We start from the raw sequence: 19,782 nt of genomic DNA, 5'->3' as shown, positions 1-19,782 counted from the left end.
TTATGATTTTCTAAGAAATGAAGCCCAATCACTGGAAGTTAACTTTAATTCGTCGCCACTCTAAATAATATCTACGATGATCAAATATTTGAACGTTAAAGTTTTGGATTTTTTTATTGTCCTATACGTATTTAAATTCAAAACAAGTAGTCTCCTATACTCAATATGTGGAATATATTAGTTTTGTTCCTTTGTTTGATTGTTTCTTAGAATCCAAGCGAAATTAATTGTTCTGTCAGTTTTTGATGATTTAGGGTTTTATGATCAAAATTGCTTAAAACATCTTATATTAAGCAAGGGCTCTTCTTTACTGGTAGTGATTTCTATCTTATCCCTAAAAAGTCAGTGCGGATTCTAAAATATTAAATTAAAATGGAAATGCTTTACTGCGGAGTAAAGTAATAAGACATTCGAATCATAAACTTCTTATGTAGCTGCACTAAATAAAACATCAGCAAAATATGAGTATTTATTTCTGGACAGCATAGACTTATTATAAAAACAGAAGGAAGATTCCTAAAATACAGTCCTAGCGACGTAAAATTTACAAATAGATAAAACTCTTAAGATTCCTAAACAGTAGTAACACTTCGTATCGATTATAAATATGGTTTAAACTCTTTCTTGTAAAAATACTATCTCGTAAAATATATATATATTGCTTTCTGTAACAAATAAAAACAAAAATAAGACTTAACAAACAAGAGAGTTGCTGGGCTGCGAGTATGTCGGTTAAATTTCCTCGGCACTCGGAAGGCTGTTAAATATCCGCATCGTTGCCAGATTCCGATGAATCTGTTGTGGTTCTCTGGTCACCGCGTTATTTGTGTGTTCCGTGAAACATGTCTCTACCAGATGTACTCTTCGCTCGATTTGATTCCTAGCTTCGACGCTGCGAGACGTTCCTGAAATAATACGAATATCCTGAGTAAGCCATAAACTATATATCTAGACCGAGACTAGCGCCGTTTCTGCACGGCATTGCAGCTACCAATCGCATCCCACGCTACCCTTGCATCTCCGGACTGGCAGAATACGTTTAAAAATTTTGATATTCGTTAGCAATCATAAATAAAATAATAAGCAAAACTTTCCTTTCCAAAGTTAATTTAGCAATGAGGATCTAATTCAAATACATCAATAAAGTCGGCCAGCGATATTTCAGAATTCAAAGTCAAATTATCAATAAGTCATAAATTTTTTTTACAATTGAAAATTTCTTTGGTATTGTGTACTGGCGTGGCAGCAGAAAATTTATTTGAAAACAAAATGGAATGCAGTCAAAACAAAAATTTTTAACAATCCGTGCTCGTTGGCACTTGAAACGAATTATGCAAATTTAAGCAGGATTTTCAAATAATCCTAGACGCTCTTGGTTAACACTGTTATAATATGTATTCAATTTTCGGCAATGTCGTGATAATAAGCAATTTATATCCAAGCAGACGGATATGCAAAACGCCTGCCAGGAATAAAACACAACCATTAACATTTGCTTCGATCGGTGAAGCCCAAAGGTTGAAAATATTTCCATTTTGTTTTAGCTCAACATATTATTACATATTTGTAGCCGGGCCGCAATTTTCGCGCACAACATCTAAACCCAAACATTCTCCCCAATGCGCAACAATAACGCATAGTTAACGATGAAAATTACTGACCAGGCGGAACTACTTAAATGCGCTGTCTATATATTTTTTTAAACGTCTCGCACGGTTTCGCAGTTGTCTTAAGGGTATAGCAACTGCAGCGAGAAGAAACTGTCTATCAAGCTCTGCAGAAACAAGTAAAATACCATATAACGCAGAAACAGATACATATTCAGAAAAACCATTGGGTAACAAGTAATACAAATTTGGTTGTCTGTTACAGGTTAACATTAAAATGATATTTATTTTAGTATAATTAACTAACTGAAAATTTTTTTTATTTCTATTATTTTATTTATATACCATAAATAAATTTGGATTGTGCAAGTTAAGTTCTTCCGTTCCGGTGGACGTCAAATTGCCATTCTACCGTCTTGCTTGCATAGTCCACTGAGAGCAATTCATTACTGGATAATCGTAAATTGACCCAGGAATTTTGTACTAGCGGATGGGGAGAACGCGATATATTCATTCCCGATATTGGCAGCCTGTAACGAACTGAAACAAAACTAACCGAGAGTTTTGGCGGGTAGACTTGTTTATTATGTCAGATTGTTTTGAAGGTTGACATGATTTGATATTTCTTGATACTTACGATTTTATTTCGGCTTTTGACTCTTTTGATTGTAATTCCTTGTATTGTTGTGCTTTCTGGTGTTTTCGTTTAATTTGTGTTTGATTTATTGAAAATGGATAGCGTTAAATGCTCTCAGTGTGAACAAACCTTCAGTGCTCGTTTCAATTTGGGAAAACATGCAAAAAAGTTTCATCCAGGTAAGAAAAGCCAAAGCTAAAAGTATTGTCTTTAAGCACAGTGTTCAATTTTGAGATTCAGTTGACATTATAGCCCCGAGAAAACAATATAAACATTAGTGTAAACATTGTAATAAGAATTTTAATATACTGAAAGACTTTGCATACCATCAAAAAACCTATCTTCTATCAACACTTTGCCAATTTTTTTTCCTAGGAAATAGTTACTTCTACGGCTCATCGTTGCTCTATTTGTCAGTTTCAAACTCCTAGAGATAAGCTTCTAATACATTTTAAAATAGAATATAACATTGAAATTACAACAGAACACATAGAGTTTAATACTTTAGCAGAATTTCTTGAATGAAAAAAAAAACAGGCAAGCTACTTCTCACTCACGTTTTATAAAGAACAGAGCAAATTATTCTATAAAAAATAAAACTATTATAACCTACACATGTCATCGTTCCGGCAACTTATTTCCTAGAACAAAAGGTGTCCGTTCGTTATCTTAAGACCCAATATTTTTTATGATCTATGCCACACTATCGAATTGCTCTTCTCAGTATAATAGCCGGCAACCAAATCTAACAAGGAATATATTTTTCATATTTCGCCCATCGTATGATAATGATGATTTGATGTTACATTTCACGGCCTCTACGGGAATACATGAATCGCGTTCGCCTCGTCCGCTAGTAAATTTTGTTTGTCAGTTTGGAAATCCATGTCAAAAGCCGCGTCAAGACCAAAATTTTTTAGCTAAGACGTACGATTACGTCATCACATATTCGAATGGCAAATGGAGCCCTTTTGGTCGTCCAGATTACACTAAAGAGAGAAGAGGAATTTCAACGCCACTTTGCCAACATATCATAATGTTTATCAAGCTAATTTATTATATCGTACTAATTTTTTGCACTGAATCGTTTATCTATTTTTTAGATGAATTAAAGAATGGTAAACACCTATAAACACTGCGAAATATATCGACTGGTTGATTGAGTTGAAAACATTCCGTAACCTAATCATAGGGGAACGCCGTACGAGAATTTGGCCTGGTACCTAGCAAGCTAATTGTTAGAGAGTAAATCTGACAGTTTACAATTGTACGTAAGTGTTCTGTTTAGAGCATTTATTTTAAATTCCGATCTAACAAGACTGTGGTCATGAATAACAACAGTTATGTTCGACTTGAAAGCAAGTCATTTCATAAATTTACCGAATACAAATGAGTTATAGACACATATGAGACTTTCGGAGCAAAGAAGTCTTTTGTCCTTCCTTTTAGAAAACCGTCTAATTATGTTACCATCGGTTATACTATACACGAATTTCTTTTAGAAAAGGAAAGATTTTGATGCATATAAGAGACTATTTTTAGTGCACTACTGTTAAAACTTAGGAACAAGTCTATCGAGTAATATTGCGTGTCATACTGAACTTATCCCACGCCCACTGTCTAAATCGTGAGTGAGATTACGAGAGAAGTAAAGCAAATTTATCCCCAACGATCTTTGGGAAAGTTCTTGACACATGATAAACTCTCTTATCAGATTTCAAAGTATTATTCCCTTGAATAAATTTTTAATTTGGGGGAAAACATCATACAGGGTGCGGCAAAAAGGTAGGCAGGATTTCAAATAGTGGTTGTTCGGTTTGTAAAACCGGCAACACTGTGTACGCACTCGCGTTAGGCAGACAAAAGTATGCAATTTTCAGTTATCGACATGGCTTGGAGCGGAGTGCGTCGTGCTTTCGTTGTCGAGGAGTTTATTAGAAATGAGGAATCTGTAATAGCGACGCCGCGCGCCTTTCGTAATCAGTTTGATGTTGGTCGGCATGGCGCGGTTCCGGATGCAAGAACAATTCGTCGGTGGGTTTTACACTTCAGGGAAACAGGTTCTGCGCTTAACTGACAATATACTGGCTGACCAAGGACAGTAAGAACACCGGAAAATGTGAATGCAGTAAGAGTTTCCGTACACCAGTCTCCAAGGCGTTCAGCTCGTAAGCATGCAGCTGCTTTGGGAATTCCCGATAGAAGTGTTCGAAGAATTTGACACAACTCACTCCAAATGCATCCGTACAAAATGATCGTAGTGCAAGAGAAACCCGTACAAATTTATGCCGGCATATTCTTCAAAACATTCCCTGAGGCGCTGTATTCATGTCTAGCGATGAAGCTCACTTTCACCTCTCGGATACCGTAAATAAGCAAAATTTCCGTTATTGGTCAGCATATAGTCCACAGGAAGTTCATGAGTCACCGTCTGGTGTGCAATCTCGGAGTTCGGCGTGTGGGGTCCTTACTTTTTCGAAGACGATGGAATAACGGTAACAGTCAACGGAGATCGATATTTTGATATGCTTAACATTTTCCTGCGTCCAAAAGTGAACGAGTTGAACAACGATCAAAGAGAACATCTTTGGTCCCAGCAGGATGGTGCTACATCGCACACAACGCGTCGTTCAATAAATCTTCTTCAAGAAATGTTCCTAAACAAAGTGATGTCTTTACGAGGTGATCTTAGCTGGCCGCCACGGTCGCCTGATTTGTCGCCTTGCGACATTTTTTCTTTGAGGTTACCTGAAAGCGAAGATTTTCACACATCGTCCGCAGACTTTGGAAGAATTAAAGGCAGCCGTAAGACAAGAAATTGTCTCAATTCCCGAAAGAAATGATCCATCGGGTAATAATGCGCTTCCGCGAGAACCTACAAGAGTGCATCGACAATAATGGCCGTCATTTACAAGACATAATTTTTAAAAAATAACGTTCCTAAATGGCATAAAATGTACATTTCAATAATAATTTGAAAAAAATGTTTGCTTTATGTAATTTGGTTTTTATTAACATCCCAAATAGTACCTATCATTTTGCCGCACCCTGTATATTGTTCTTCATAGACTTGTTGAAGTCTATCTGTGTTGCAATAAAATTAATACTAGGCGGTGGGAATTGCTAAATTGATTTAAACTCTTTTATATATGGATTATATGGTCACGGTATTTGATAAATATTTAAGGTTGAGGACTTGTATACGTTATATGTGACTTTACGAATGTTATAGGTTATGCGTTTTAACCTCGCTAGCATATTTTCACGACTTTTATCAAATTTAAAGTCATATTAGTAAGGGACACTTACTAGTAAAAACTGGCGCCCCAATCGTCGTGCCCATGTACCGTAATGGGCGGGCAAGTAGCACTGTTAGCTGCCGGCAAACACTGGAAGACGTAGTTGCGCCCATTGTTGTTATCCCAATACTGACACCCCCTGCACTGAAACCGACAAGCGAACTCTAGCCTCTGGCCGACCTTCAGGGTGTGCGCGTAAACGATAAACGAAAACTTATCCGAGAATCCATCACAGGAGTTGCTCACGTACGTCGCTTGGACGTCGGCGAAAGTCTTCCAAGAATCTAACGTGTACCTGATATGTACCGACTTGTGAAAATCCAAATTTCTGACCCTCACGAAACCCCTGATTGAAAATAACACGGGGTCGTCGACGAACGCGTTCTCCAAACACACTAGGTTATCTCTGACTAGTTCTAAAAATGTCGGCATCCCTGCGGGCTGATCGAACATCGGCACTAATATCTTATCGGCTTTGAGGCCGTGATACTTTGGGTTTAATGACGTCAAGTCGGTCGCCGAATCTGATATTAAATCGACGTCGTTCAAGTCGTCGTAAGCTGACTTAGGTACTTTGGGTATTTCGTCGAGGAACGTTCTGACATCGGCCAAATCTAACCCTAAAACGTCGGCGAAGCGCACGATCTTTTTTCGTCCGGGAGTTCCCGGCGGAGTTTTGCCCGTTTTCAGCGACGAACATCTCCGCACTCTCGGGGTCGCGCTATCGTCCTGATCCTCGTCATAGACTTCCCCGTTTTCACGACATTTCTCTTCGTTGTCCTGGGGACACTCCACGGACATGTGGATGTCTATACTAAGCGTACTAACAAAAGGCCTGTCGGTCTCACCGTTCTGTCTAACATAATCAGTCTCATCGTTACTTTCAACCGCATCTCCGCAGTCTTGACAATCTCCGTTCCTAAAACCATTCACACTTAGTAACTCCTCCTCGCTTTTATCGACGGAACCGTTCAGCCTGCAAGATTTCTCCAAAGAGTCGATTACCTTTAACAAACACTCATCGCTCTTGTCGCTATCGTCTTCATTGCGGCTTAATGTGGAAACGTCGTCGCTGAGTGACGCTTGAGGTGTGCAATCGAGCGACGTGCAAAACGCGTCGCTCAAAGTTCCTTGCGAGTTTACGTCGATTCCGGTCTCGCTCTCCGAACTTCGGCTCGATTCCGAATTTCCGTAACCGTTTTGCGAAGCAGATTCGTCGTCCAAATCGTAGAAAACTTCGTTGTCGCTATCGTTGGAAGTGTTCCGAGGGAGACCGTTGGGTGTCGACTGCAGATTGCAATGACAGCCATTCTGCAAGCTGTCCCTGTTTAGAAGCGTGTGGAATTCGTTTTCTTCGTCTTGCGGGCTGCCCGGCGATTCTAAAGCTTCGAGTTGCAGGTACCGTTCGGTTTCGAGGGTGTGAAGGGGTTGGGAAACTGTGATGGGTTTCTCCTGGGGTCCGAGCCAACTTCTTTCGTTCGACGGACTCGTTTGGGTTCCTAACGAGTGCAGGCGCGACTGAAGACTCCTTGCGAACGCCTCTGCTCTGTCCCGGCAGGATATTGGGAGTATGGAACTAAGGCCACAATTGTTTTGTTCGGAAGTCATTTGGAACCTATAAAAAAACGCGTCTCTTAGTGGGGTAAGAAGAAGAATTTGCTTCGAAAAAAAAATTGAACATTTAGACAATTCGATGAGCCCACAGCAAAACTTCTGGGACAAAACTAATGAATTTAAGACCGATCACAGCAGTTAACATATCCAAATATCATAGATGATATAGTTTGTTTTAGATTAGTTCATGAAATACATAAAATTATTGTATAATATAAAATGTGTGTTCTACCTACAGTTCAGCAACTACTTTTCGCTACGTTGGACCTAACATTTTTTTTATGGGAGTTTGCATGCAGAAACAGCCAAAATTGTTGTTCAACTCTTATTGCTTATGTACTTTCGTTGCTCCTTCATATTTCGTTGCTTAATGCGAGAGAATAATAAAATGTAAATTTGCAATGAAAGAGATCATTAAACAAGATAAATTGGAATGATAGCGTCTAATAATTTCCGTAGTTGAGTTTTTAAGACCTACACACCTCAAATCGTTCCTAAATTAGTAATTATACATCATTATAATTATAGAGATGGCCAAATAATTGAGAATTGATAAGGGATATTCATTTTTCAAAGATCCAGTCAATAAGAACTTATATAGAATTTAATAAAAAAATCTGCGGGTGCTCTACAGTCTTTTTAAGCAAGTTATCCCACATTGTTTCTTCCATTTTAATCACATGTTCAACGAACTCACAAATTTTTTAAATTCACTGTCTTTATTTCATCTTGCAAAAGGGCTTCAACGTCCCTCATTTTAAAAGTAGCGTTATTCTTTACATCAAACCTTTTTATTGGAACGCATACAATTGTACAGGGTTTAATTCACAGTGATATAGGGATTTTGTCGAAAACAAATTTCGTACCCAAAGAGGTTAGTTGAAATTTAAAATCTCCCATAGCTCATTTTTCAGTAAATATCTTTCTGAAATTGCTTCTTATTTAAAGTAAATGATACCATTTACAAATCTTCTGGATTCATCCTGCGTCGGTTGTTGATAAATCGAACTTGCTGATGTTTCGCCAATCCTATTGGCTTCTTCGGAGCTTAAATAAAATTGGCTCGCATTTTACTCTGTACATTCTTATATACCGTTCAAGGGGGGCGAGGCTAAAGGAGGAGCATTGACCATTGTCTCGAATAGCAGAATCCTATATTGGTAAAACCTGAGTCGCGGTTAAAATTGTGTTTGGTTGCTCAAATTCCAGTCCCAGTTTCTTGCCTGTGCCATCCGCACTGCGGTATATGAAGAAGCCGGAAGAGTGGAGATTCTTCTCCTTAATGTGCGGTGTTATATAACGGTTTAATAAAACGTTGGAGCGCTAAAATATATTGCATAATTTAAATTTCCCCTGCACCTCCACCATTAATGATAGTTGTTCACTTGAGTATCATTTGAAACTGTGCCTTTTATAATTCTCTTTTAAAATGAACATCTGCAAAGCGCCTATAACTAAGCTAGGAGAGACTTCTGAAACCAAATATACAACTTTAACTACAACAGTTTTTCGTTCTATGGATTGTGTGTGAGTGTGTATTTTAAAATCCTTTTATATTCTATGTTTTAAGTGGTTGTATCTAAATCTTTAAGCAAAGATTACATAAGTAGCGAAGTTATTATTTAGTTATCTTGTGTTTTACGTGATTTGCATAGCTAAAATTGTTAATTCAAGAAATTTTTCTGATTTTGGGCTCAGCAAGTTCTCTGAATGTCATAAGGTAGCACAAAAACTTGTCTTGAGCGCATATCTGACCTTATGTAAGCTTCTTGACACTATTTAATACTATTTTTGTAACTATATAGGTTTGCAAAAATGTTTGAATGTCTATTTACAGAAGCAAGTTTTTTCTACAGAAAATAGGTATTGCTACGACAGGCCTTTTACTATTCTTCAGTCAAGAGCAATAATTATTAGTTCACAGAGTTAAAAAAAAATCCCGATTTAAAAACTGCGTTTTTTTCAGGCCTACAGAACTTTTTATAATAAACACCTGCCTTAAACGCCCTAACTTTTGTGCTAGGAAATTTGATATTTGATTGCCATATTTTTGAAGAAAAAAAAAGGTACGCCATTGATATTTTTCTGATGCAGAAGCACCGTTCTTGATTAAAATAATTAAACTCAAAGTGCTAGCAGCACTGACACAGCATTTTTAATTATATAAGCAGCCTGGAATAGAGCAGAGCGGTTTATCAATTCCAGTGTCAAATCGCTCTTTGTAAACTCAAATTGGTCGTCAAAATCAACTTAGCTTAATGTTTATTCCATTTTTAGTGTTTATGTGTATGGTCTCGCAGACGGTAGGCGTATTTATCGCGAAAGATTTTTTTGATAATTCAGCAAAGAGAGAGAAATTTAGTCTTTGTCGACAAAAAAAAACCATTTGTCGATCCTGAAATTTTTTTGTGTGCACAGTGGCTGAAACTAAATCTTTTATGGACTGTAAAAACCAAACAAAGCGTTGCAGTGATCCCGTAAATTTACATGTTAATCCTTAACTCGTGAGGCAGCGGATGTTTCTTATTTGTATTCAGCAAATTACAGTATCAAGGCGAGAGAGTCCAGAATTCGTACCGCACACTGCGAAGACCACACTGCGTGCAGAAACCAACTCGCCGAAGTCAGTAATATACGTTTTTAGTTGATGAAGATTGCTCTTAAAACCATCCTTAAATGTATAGGGTGACGCACGAGATTCTGAGAATTTGAGTCGCTCTCGTACAGCGTTTTGCATAACTGATCAAAAATTGAAACGCTGCAAATAGCTACGGAACAACGCAATTTTCAGGATAAATTGGTATGGTCTGTTCATAGATATAAGAAAGTGACCAATTGCTTTTGAACGGATTATCCAAGGGTGGTCATTAACATACAATGCAACAAGATTATTACCTTAATTAATAATTAATTAATTAATAATTTTCTTAATTAAAGATAATATTCTTGTTGCATTGTATGTTAACGACCACTCTTGGATAATCCGTTCAAAAGAAATTGGTCACTTTCTTATATCTATGAACAGACCATACCCACCCAAATTAGCGAATTTATTCTCCGATGGTTGCGCTGCTGACAGTAAAAAAATATGGTCGTAAGGAAGTATTTCATAATGTTAAATGTTAACCTTTGAACCTGCATAAGGGGCAATAAAGCATTTTTCTTTCCCTTTTTGGGGTAAGGTTTGTGCAAAATGTCCCAAGACGAATTTTCAGATGAAATCTATTTTTCTACTCCCGTCTGTAATGTACCTTTACCACGTCAGTTTCGTTTCCCACGGAACCGAGCCACTTCAGACATTTCCGGGATTTTACCGCACGGGTTTGGGAGCAATCGGATGTTTTCGGAGATATTTCCCACGCCTTGAATTTTGACGTTTGTCAATTCTGACGGCCATGTCAGTGAATGTAAAATAATAAAGTGTTAATTTGGAGCCGATAAGCATTTTCTTTAATAATGGAATCGTTAAGGAAACAATGGAAATTTTACTTCCCAAATTTTTTCCGCCAGATGTCTCATTGAACTGTAAAATAAAAAATCCCAAGAATTCCAAGACGACAACATTGTAACGAAATAGGTCAGAAACAATCTTATCGTCGCGTATACCGTGTGGAATACTATCGCGCTAAATCCGATAATTATGCGGAACACTCTGCAACTACTTTAATAACAAATTAAGCGATCGCTATGGTCGTAGAGTTGCGAGCTATCATATCCATTTTATTGCACTGATAACTATAATTCAAAGAGTATTCCAACAATTTGCATAATCAGGTTGGTAAAACGCGTAGGCTGCTTCGAAGCTTATCGAGTCAAAATCAAACCAGACATTGGCAAATTGCAAATTTCTAGATTCCGCCCTTGAATGTACATGTCGGACACCTTAAGTTATATACAGGTTTGTTTACTTGTTACCTGTCTATCACGATTTTTAACTTTGGAGGGTATTGAGTATTTCAGCGCCTTTAAAAGGTAATATCGACCATACATAAAATTAAAACAAATCACGTTGTTGCTGATTTAATACACAGCGTGGCCCAGTTTTGTTGCAGGTACGAAATATATCGATTATTATGGCGTTGATCAAGTAAGACATAACATTTTTGTAATGTCTGAAGAGTAAGAAAATGGAATTTTCATTTTTTGAATTTGTTTAGATTTAAGTTTCTCAGGCAATATTCGATATTATTATAACATTTAATTGAATTGAAATTGGAATTCGACGGAGGAGGTGACTTCCGTTTTTCGTAAAATGAAGTCTAGGATAGGGCGATAAGTATAGTTTGAGCCCAATCGTTGACAAACGTTACATTAATTTCTTTTGCAGCAAAAAAAATGTAATATCCAACTAACCAATTAACCAAAACTAATTGTGATAGAAAAAATACACGTATTCAATACATTGATAAACTTCTTCAGGTAAAGTCTGTTCATAGATATAAGAAAGTGGCTATCTGATACGAATTAAGGAAAGACCCGGGAAAGCTGTAAAAATAAAATATGGAACAGATCCGTACTTTGCTTAGAATTTAATTATTTGGTGTTTTGTTAGGAAAGATACTAAACAATGTTTATTTATTTATGTATGTATTTATGTTTAAATCTAAAATAAAATTACAAATTATTTTTATTACCTACTTAAATTATTTAAAATTATTCACATAATATATCAGTATCACTATCGCTATCATCGCCTGTTCTAATTATTATTTGTTCGATATTATTTATATACGATTGTTCTGCTTTTTCTATATGATTAACAGAATTTGCCCAACTTTGTGGAGGGATGTTAAAAACTTCGGTTAAGTTTGAGGACATTGGAGTTAACAGGGGAAAAACACTGTTACGACGAATGGCAGATTTCAGTTGGTGCCAAACATGTTCAATGGGATTCAATATACAGTGGTAATGTGGAAGCCTTAAAACTGTATGCCTTAGATTTTTTGCATAATTATCATAGACGTATTCCTTTTGTAGGTTCAAGCTTTGTAGAAGCTCAATTAATAGCTTTTTGGCATAATTTTCGTGAAAATAAATGTAGTTATTATACATGTAGATTTGGATTGTTGCTTTTGTGTCACATGAGGAAGGGGTTTTGCATTGTCCATTACAATTAGGCTATTAGGAGGAATGTTTGGAACTAGTTTGTTTTTAAACCAACTTTTAAATAAATCAGCGGTGGTATCTTCATGGTAATCCAGAGAAGAATATTTAATATTTTTCGCAGACAGAGAAAGTCCACTTGGAATCCAACCATCTTTAGAGGCAGCATGCAAAATAGTTATTCTTTTACCTCTTTTTGATGGCGCGTTTGTTTTACACTTATCAGTTGGGTATTATAAGTGTCGAACCAGGTTTCACCTAAGTAAATAATTGGCCTTTGTTGTTCTTTGTAAATCCTATTTTTTTTCTAGACATTCCAGTCGCCATTTCCGAATTCTAAAAGATTCCATTAAAACTTTCCTTTTTTTTTCAATTTTTTTAAATCTAAAACCTATGTGTTGAATACACTTCCATGAGGTAGTTTTGCTACATTTAACATCGGTTTCATCTTTTTCAAGCCTCCTAATTCAGATATCTAATGTAGGCAAGCTTTGTTCCTCGAATAACTGGTAAATTTACGCCGTATTATATCTTGATCACTTTCATCAACACTCGAGAAAAAGTCAGCATCGCTTCTTTTTTTCCTCTCTAAAAAGAGATTATTCACAATTTTCCAGACAGTTGATGTTGGAATTTTCGTCAATGTGACCGTTTCTTCTAAAGATACTCGCTTGCTGGCACCACGTTCAATGAGAGTCAAATAAACATTGTTTATAACTTCCTTAGTCTCAATAGAATAGTGTTTTCTACATTTGGGCGGGAGCATCCTCTGATATACACTAGACTCGCATATATTTTGCATAATTCGCACACGATTCAACATACGCCTGTATTACACACGAAATAAGAATGATTACTAGTAAACTTAAACTAAGTAGTATACCAAAACCAAAGAATATTAAACACAGGTAGGTATAAAATTATTTTCTATTACGGACCACAATTTTACCTGAATTTAAATTCCGAAACTTTAGGTAATAATCTTGTTTCATTGTATGTTAATATCCACCCCATTCAAAAGAAATTGGTCACTTTCTTATATCTATGAACAGACCATACTCGTTTATTATAAAATCGTTATAGTATGGTCACACCCGTGGTGTCTCAGTTCTTTGACGAGTTGCCAAGTATATGAAAACGAATCCTACATCAGTTTTTTAAGCAATATTACTGCGTTTGAAGTATTGATCGAAGTTTTCTTCATAGCCTAACACCGTATATACTTTTGGAGGACCTATATAACGACAAATTGAGTCTCAGTACTCCACAGCGTTTTCGCAGAAAATAATATCGCCACCGTGTATGTACGGTAAACAATTGGGTTAAATTGATTTTATTTTAATGCGGGTAGTTATTTAAAACCGTTTATTTTGCACGTAGACATATTGATCACTTCAATGCGATAATGTATTATTGTATATTAATAGATGATTATTTATATTAATATTAATATAAGGTAAGTGTTTGAGGGCGGGGTAATACACGTGAAGATAAGAAACAGCACATATACGAGAAGTCAAAAAAGTTTTAATTTTGATAAGGTTACTGAGTGTCAGCGTTAATTTTTTTATTAAATGCAAGTAATAGAAAATAAGTACGTAAATAAAAAATTTGAAGCCAAGGTCAGTATGCACATAGGGTAATTCAGAAACAAAGTTAAATATATAAGTGGCATTCGTTGAAACCTCGTAAAATTGGAAGATGCATAAGCGATTAATCCAGTATGTCGTATTACCATAAGAATAAAAAATGGTTACAGACGAATAAAATATTAACCGAATTGAATTGGTTATTGTATCAATCAATTTGGGCCCATATCAATGCACGTGCTTGGCAGTCATAAAACCGCACCTATATACCGGGCGACGTAACTCCCCCACCCGCACCTAAGATAGTATATTTATTGTAAGTAAAAAAGTTACGTATTATATGTGGTACGATTTAACAGTCGGCCGATATATCTTTGAAATTTATGCTGTGGAAAGATACACAATGACTGTTTGTGCAAGACTGGACAACCGAACTGTAGATCACATTCCAAACGTACCCGCCGTTGCCACATTTCAAGTTTAGTATTTGCTTTTGTGAAAACATAAGTAATTGAGGGTTGTAACTTTTTTATAGTACGTACGATTTGTGATGGCATAGTCGGTAATAAAATGCCAGACTCACTAACGATCACGATTATATTACGAGTAAGAGAGACAGAATCAGTTGTACTTGGCATTTATTAATTTAACTAGTTTTAGTACGCCCATACTCAGAGATCGATTCAAGTATTTTCCTTGTAATAGTAGATCAGGGCGATATGCGAATATTTAAGTACATGAAAAAATATGATAATTTGTTAAATAAACTATTGTAGGAAAACTCTGTCCATGCAATAAAAATTTAAACAATATACCATATAAAATATAATTTGCCAAGAGTAAATATACAATTAAACCATATTTAGTTTGTATTTATGATGAAACAAAACTGGAAACCGATACAAAAGAAAGAAAATTAAAAAATAACGTTAGTACGAAGTAATTTGCAATATTTATAAATAATTGTTTCTCAAACACTTATTCATAATTCGGTCTCACGCATGAAAATGAATTAAAATGGGGTTTTTCGTAGATTTATATATTGTGACGCCTGAAAGTTCCGATGGCCATGTCACACATCATTGGGTGAAAGTATTCGCGCTTGCAAAAATGTACCCGAAAACTAATTGTCATAGAAAAAGTACACTTATGCAAGACTTTGATAAACTTCTTCAAACACTCATTTATTAAACAAAAATCAAACTAAAATATCGTTTATTAAAATCACAAATAACTCCAAGAGACTAGTTATTTTTTTATAATAAAGAAAAGTACCTTTTTATGGCAAATGATTTAAATAATTAAATTGTTGTTAAAAAAAATCACACATCACACACACACACACAGACACACAGATAAAGTTTGAAGGCAAAATAAGTAGCACCCCTCTTTGGCGCAATATTTTAAAATGTTGTCAGCAGGAATATTCTTGATCCAATCAATTGGATTTATGGTGTAAATTTCATTTCATGAATGAGGCTTTTTAGCACATTAATCAAACTACCGTTATTTCTTAATATTCTATTTACCCTATAAATTTGCGAAACGTTATTTGAACCACCCAATTTTTTCTGTTAAAAACGTTCCTCATAAAAAATCACCGGTCAACTGGTTTGATAAAGATCTTGTAGCTCTTGGAAACAGAGTGTCAGCTGTTAAAACTCTCAGTAAAGTCTCACATACCCTCTATATACAGAAGTGTATAAATCACAAAATAAGGAATATAAACAAAAAATTCAACAAACCAAAAAAGCTGCCTTTGATGGCTTCATCGAAAAATCAACCAATAAAAACAAAGATGTCAGGAAAATCGTTAACTATGAAAGAAATTGTCTTGGGAGATGTGATAAAGAATCTGATTTATCAGCAAACGATCTTAACAGTTTTTTTAGTTCTGTCTCGAGTAATATTATAAAGATCTTAACGGTGAATCACAATGTACAGAGTGCATGTATTGAAGGGATTCCATTGGAGGAAACTACTTTTTTTTGCATCCGATAACGTGTGAGGATACGTACCGAGCCATACTAAGATTAAAAAAAATCTTATTCTAGCGATGCTTATGATATTAATAGTGTCTTGGTGAAGGGACTGGTTGAGTCTCATTACACTGCCATTAACCACTTTATTTAATAAATGTATTGACACAGGTGTATTTCCGTCGCTGTTTAGGATTTCGAGAGTAGAGATCTCACTCACTGCTGGTCAGTTTGGATTTAGGGGAGGGTGTTCGACGATCCAAGCATTGTCTAAAGTTGTGAGTGGGATAGTTGAGGGCCTTGAGGGGGGTGAATTAGTTGGTTTGACCTTGTGTGATCTCTCTAGGGCCTTCGACTGTGTCTCTCACCAGCTTATTATTAAAAAGCTATATAGATATGGTATGCGAGGTCTGCCCTTAGATCTTATAGCGTCCAACTTGTAGGGTCGACAGCAGTTTGTAGAATACCAGGATGACCGTTCATCACTTGAATCAGTAGCAAGCGGGGTGCCCGAGGGTTCCGTCCTGGGCCCGCTACTATTTACAATCTACATAAATGACCTTTATCATTTCTTGGCCCCCAATCAGTGCGTGAGGTTTGCCGACGATACATCCTTCACTACATCTGCTAAGAGTGTCGAGGAGTTGTCCGTTAGGGTTGGCATGTTGGAGGACAGGGCTAATGTCTGGTTCGAAAATAATGATCTTAAATTAAATTTAGACAAGACCCAGAGTATTGTGTTTTCCTCCAATTGCTTGGTAAATAGTGGACAGTCCGTCAAGTTGCTTGGCATTAGGATCGATGATAGTCTCAATTGGAAACAACATATCTCAGACCTGAAATATAGATTGTCCAGCAACATATTCGTTCCTTGACGACTGAGAGGCCTGATAGGAACAAAGACTTTGCTTATGGTCTATTTTTCTTTGTTGCATTCGCACTTATGCTATGGCACGTTGCTGTGGGGTGATTCCTCAGCTACTCTGGAGATTTTTAGAATGCAGGAAAGGGTCATTCGAGTCATTGCTAATATAGGATATAGGGACCATTGTCAACCTTATTTTAAAAAATTTAAAGTGATGCCCCTTCCTTGCATCTATATATACTACCAGTTAATAAAGATACAAAGAACGAAAGGAAACTTTAGCGCTAAAGCTGATTGCTATGCCTATCCAACTCGTTCGGGGGATCTCCTTAGACGGCCTAGGTTTAGACTGACGAAGTCTGAGAGCAACTCGTTGAACCTGAAATTGTATAATGTTTTGTCAGGTACCGTGAAAAAGATGAGCAATAGAAAATTTAAACATTCTATTAAAGAATTGCTACAACGGCATTGTTTTTACTCCCTGCGAGCATACATTGACACTGTCACTGATATCGATGCGCTATAAAACTGTATAGTACTGTATAATTTTGTTTGTATTAGATGTGTGTTTTTATGTTACTTTTTAATGTGGTTTTATTACACTTGAATATAACTTCTGACTTGCTACAATTGTACGTTCCTTTTGTACGAAACGTAGTCAATAAATGAATCTATGTCAGAGTTGAATTTTAAACAACCGATATACGTACCGAATGGAATCGCATGAAAGGCGATGCTTCCAATTTTTCGTAGAAGAATAACCCGGAGACATTTCACTACCTCTCAGGTGAGTGAACGTTATCTGAAGAACCGAACCCACAGTAATCTAACCTAGATTGGAATCCCTGACTTCTAAACAATGAACCTATTACGCCTTCGAACAGAAATCTCAAGATCTCAGCGACATACCATACCTAATAAAGTATTCCTTATTCTGATGAGTTCCATTCGTTCACTGACAATACTGCACTTGATAACGTTTTTCTTTATGTCCGGTCCGCATAATCTGATAGTACTAGAATGTAGATAACTGTGTCTTGAATCGGATTGGGAATTATTAATCCATCTTGTGAGTACATGAACATATGTCAGCCACTGATTAACGTCGATATGAGTTGGGTGCGCCTCTGATTTATTTATAACGCGCAGCGGATCGAAGTTAACACTTTTACGTTTTTTCATTCTTATGTATTCCTTATTCGTGGTAATATGGCAGACAGTTTCTGATTCGTTCCGATTGGTTTGATGCTAGATATAAAAAATTGATATGGTGCATTAATGCCCAACAAATCCCACTTTGCAAGTTTGGCTAAATGTATATACAAAAAGTTAATACAAACATATTTTCCGCCTACAATTTTTGGAAGCCTAAGCCATAGTTTACAATTATATAAATAATTTCAAATTTCCTACAGATTAATAGTGATCTGTGGTAGTCTTTAAAAACATTGATTTACTCCTTATAGCATTCCACTCCAAAGAACGCAAATATCAACAAAGCATCTTTTAAGAATCCATCTTAGCTTCTAAAGTCTACATAACAATTAGTTTTTGTAAATACTCTGGTGGTATTTTATTACCCGCAGACCAGCTTTCCCTAAAAGCTTGAGGAGTACTGGAAATATTTTCATCTTTCGTAATCTTGTTACCACATAATCTTATCAAAACATTTTTCCGCTCCATGTGGTTATATAGTTTTCGAGAATTTTCTTCGCAAACACATAATATCGTCGCTCTGAGGTCAAGCAGCCAAGCCAAGCCAAGCTCCATCAAAATTCTGTATCGCATATTTTTTGTCATCCGGGATTTTTACTGGTCTTCCTAGTCTTTTGTGTAGGTGTCACGTGACCAACTGACTTTTCTGGAAAACCGAGAATATCACGCCTAAAGCAATCATATACATTTAATACAATCGTTTCCTTTATTGAAGCTTCTTTTCATTTGATTCAATATAGGTGTACTCGCTGTTTTCTTAACATCGTCATTAAATAATAGGTTAATTACATATTTAAAATATTGCCAAATTTAAGTAGATTCCTGGCTTAAATTTCTACAAAGGCTTAATGGTCGACCCTTAAATTTGGTCGTACTGTCGTACTGAACGGATTTCGTAGGTTTATTACTCCGCATCATTTAGACTCGACCATGCGCAAGGTAGAGGGTAACTTTTCTACCATTACAGTTACAATGTCGCCTAAAAGGGATATAAATAATGCTCTAAAGCTACAAAAATTGAATTATCAACGTTGAACTAAGATATATTTCGGAAAAATAAATTCTTATATTTAAGCACATTTATTTCCAAGTTTACAAACAAAAAAGTTATACAAAAATTGTGGGGTTTAAAATGAATTAGAATTCCTCAGAATTGGTCTGCAAAAAATATTGAAATTTGAAACAAAAGTAAACTGATCTTATAAATAATATTTCATGACCCAATTAGGAAATAAATAATATAAAAGTTTTCAGTTAAAAGTTGGAAAATTATGTTCTTAACTGTTTTTTGTAGAAAACAAGTTACAAAACACATGAATTAATAATACTTAATAAGATTACCTCAGTTTTTTTTAAGAATGTTCTACTTAAAATTTGAAGTAGTAGTAGTTCAGCAGTAGAAAAACCGGAGAAACTTATCCGGAACCTTAAAACTTTCGCATTACTTTTTGTGTATCACTGGAAAATGGAAATCAATGTGCTGAGAATGAAATACAAATATCAAAGGCTTTTCCAAAATATTTCTCACTCCACCTCTAATCTAAACTTTGATAACTTCCGAGGAATATGAATACGTATCTCATTTAACCGGTTCCGTATCTTTAATAGTTCATTAGTTACCCATCCCATCCCATTAAAAAAGTAGCCATCATGTATACCGTAAGCGTCAGTTTTAAGTTCATTGTAAAGTTTCCTGACTTAAAAAGCTACTCTGAATCTCAGTTTCCACGTCTTTGCAGCAATTACAACCAATTACGTGGAACGTAATCTTCTTAAACCTATGCCGGCAGATTTCTTCCGCCTAACGACGCAGAACTCGCGAATTCTAATATTTCCGATACGTGACCAAGTGCTCTATGTGCCTATGCAGAGCA

At 36.0% G+C, this 19,782-nt stretch overlaps 1 protein-coding gene across 1 annotated transcript in view; it reads right to left on the bottom strand.

Moving 5' to 3' along the window:
• Nucleotides 1–467: 467 nt before the first annotated feature.
• LOC132698637 (glycogen-binding subunit 76A) overlaps nt 468–19,782 on the bottom strand; it is a 40,803-nt gene continuing 21,488 nt past the window's right edge. The window contains exons 3-4 of the mRNA XM_060664831.1: nt 5,554–7,158; nt 468–905 (exon numbers count right to left, since the gene is read on the bottom strand). Of these exons, the coding sequence (XP_060520814.1) occupies nt 905; nt 5,554–7,158 (1,606 nt within the window). The 3' untranslated portion in view covers nt 468–904. The remainder of the gene's footprint in view (nt 906–5,553; nt 7,159–19,782) is intronic.

The sequence above is a fragment of the Cylas formicarius genome, unplaced genomic scaffold, assembly GCF_029955315.1.
Source record: "Cylas formicarius isolate icCylForm1 unplaced genomic scaffold, icCylForm1.1 PGA_scaffold_2__14_contigs__length_35257938, whole genome shotgun sequence".
Taxonomy (NCBI): domain Eukaryota; kingdom Metazoa; phylum Arthropoda; class Insecta; order Coleoptera; family Brentidae; genus Cylas; species Cylas formicarius.
This window is presented reverse-complemented; position numbering and strand designations above follow the sequence as displayed.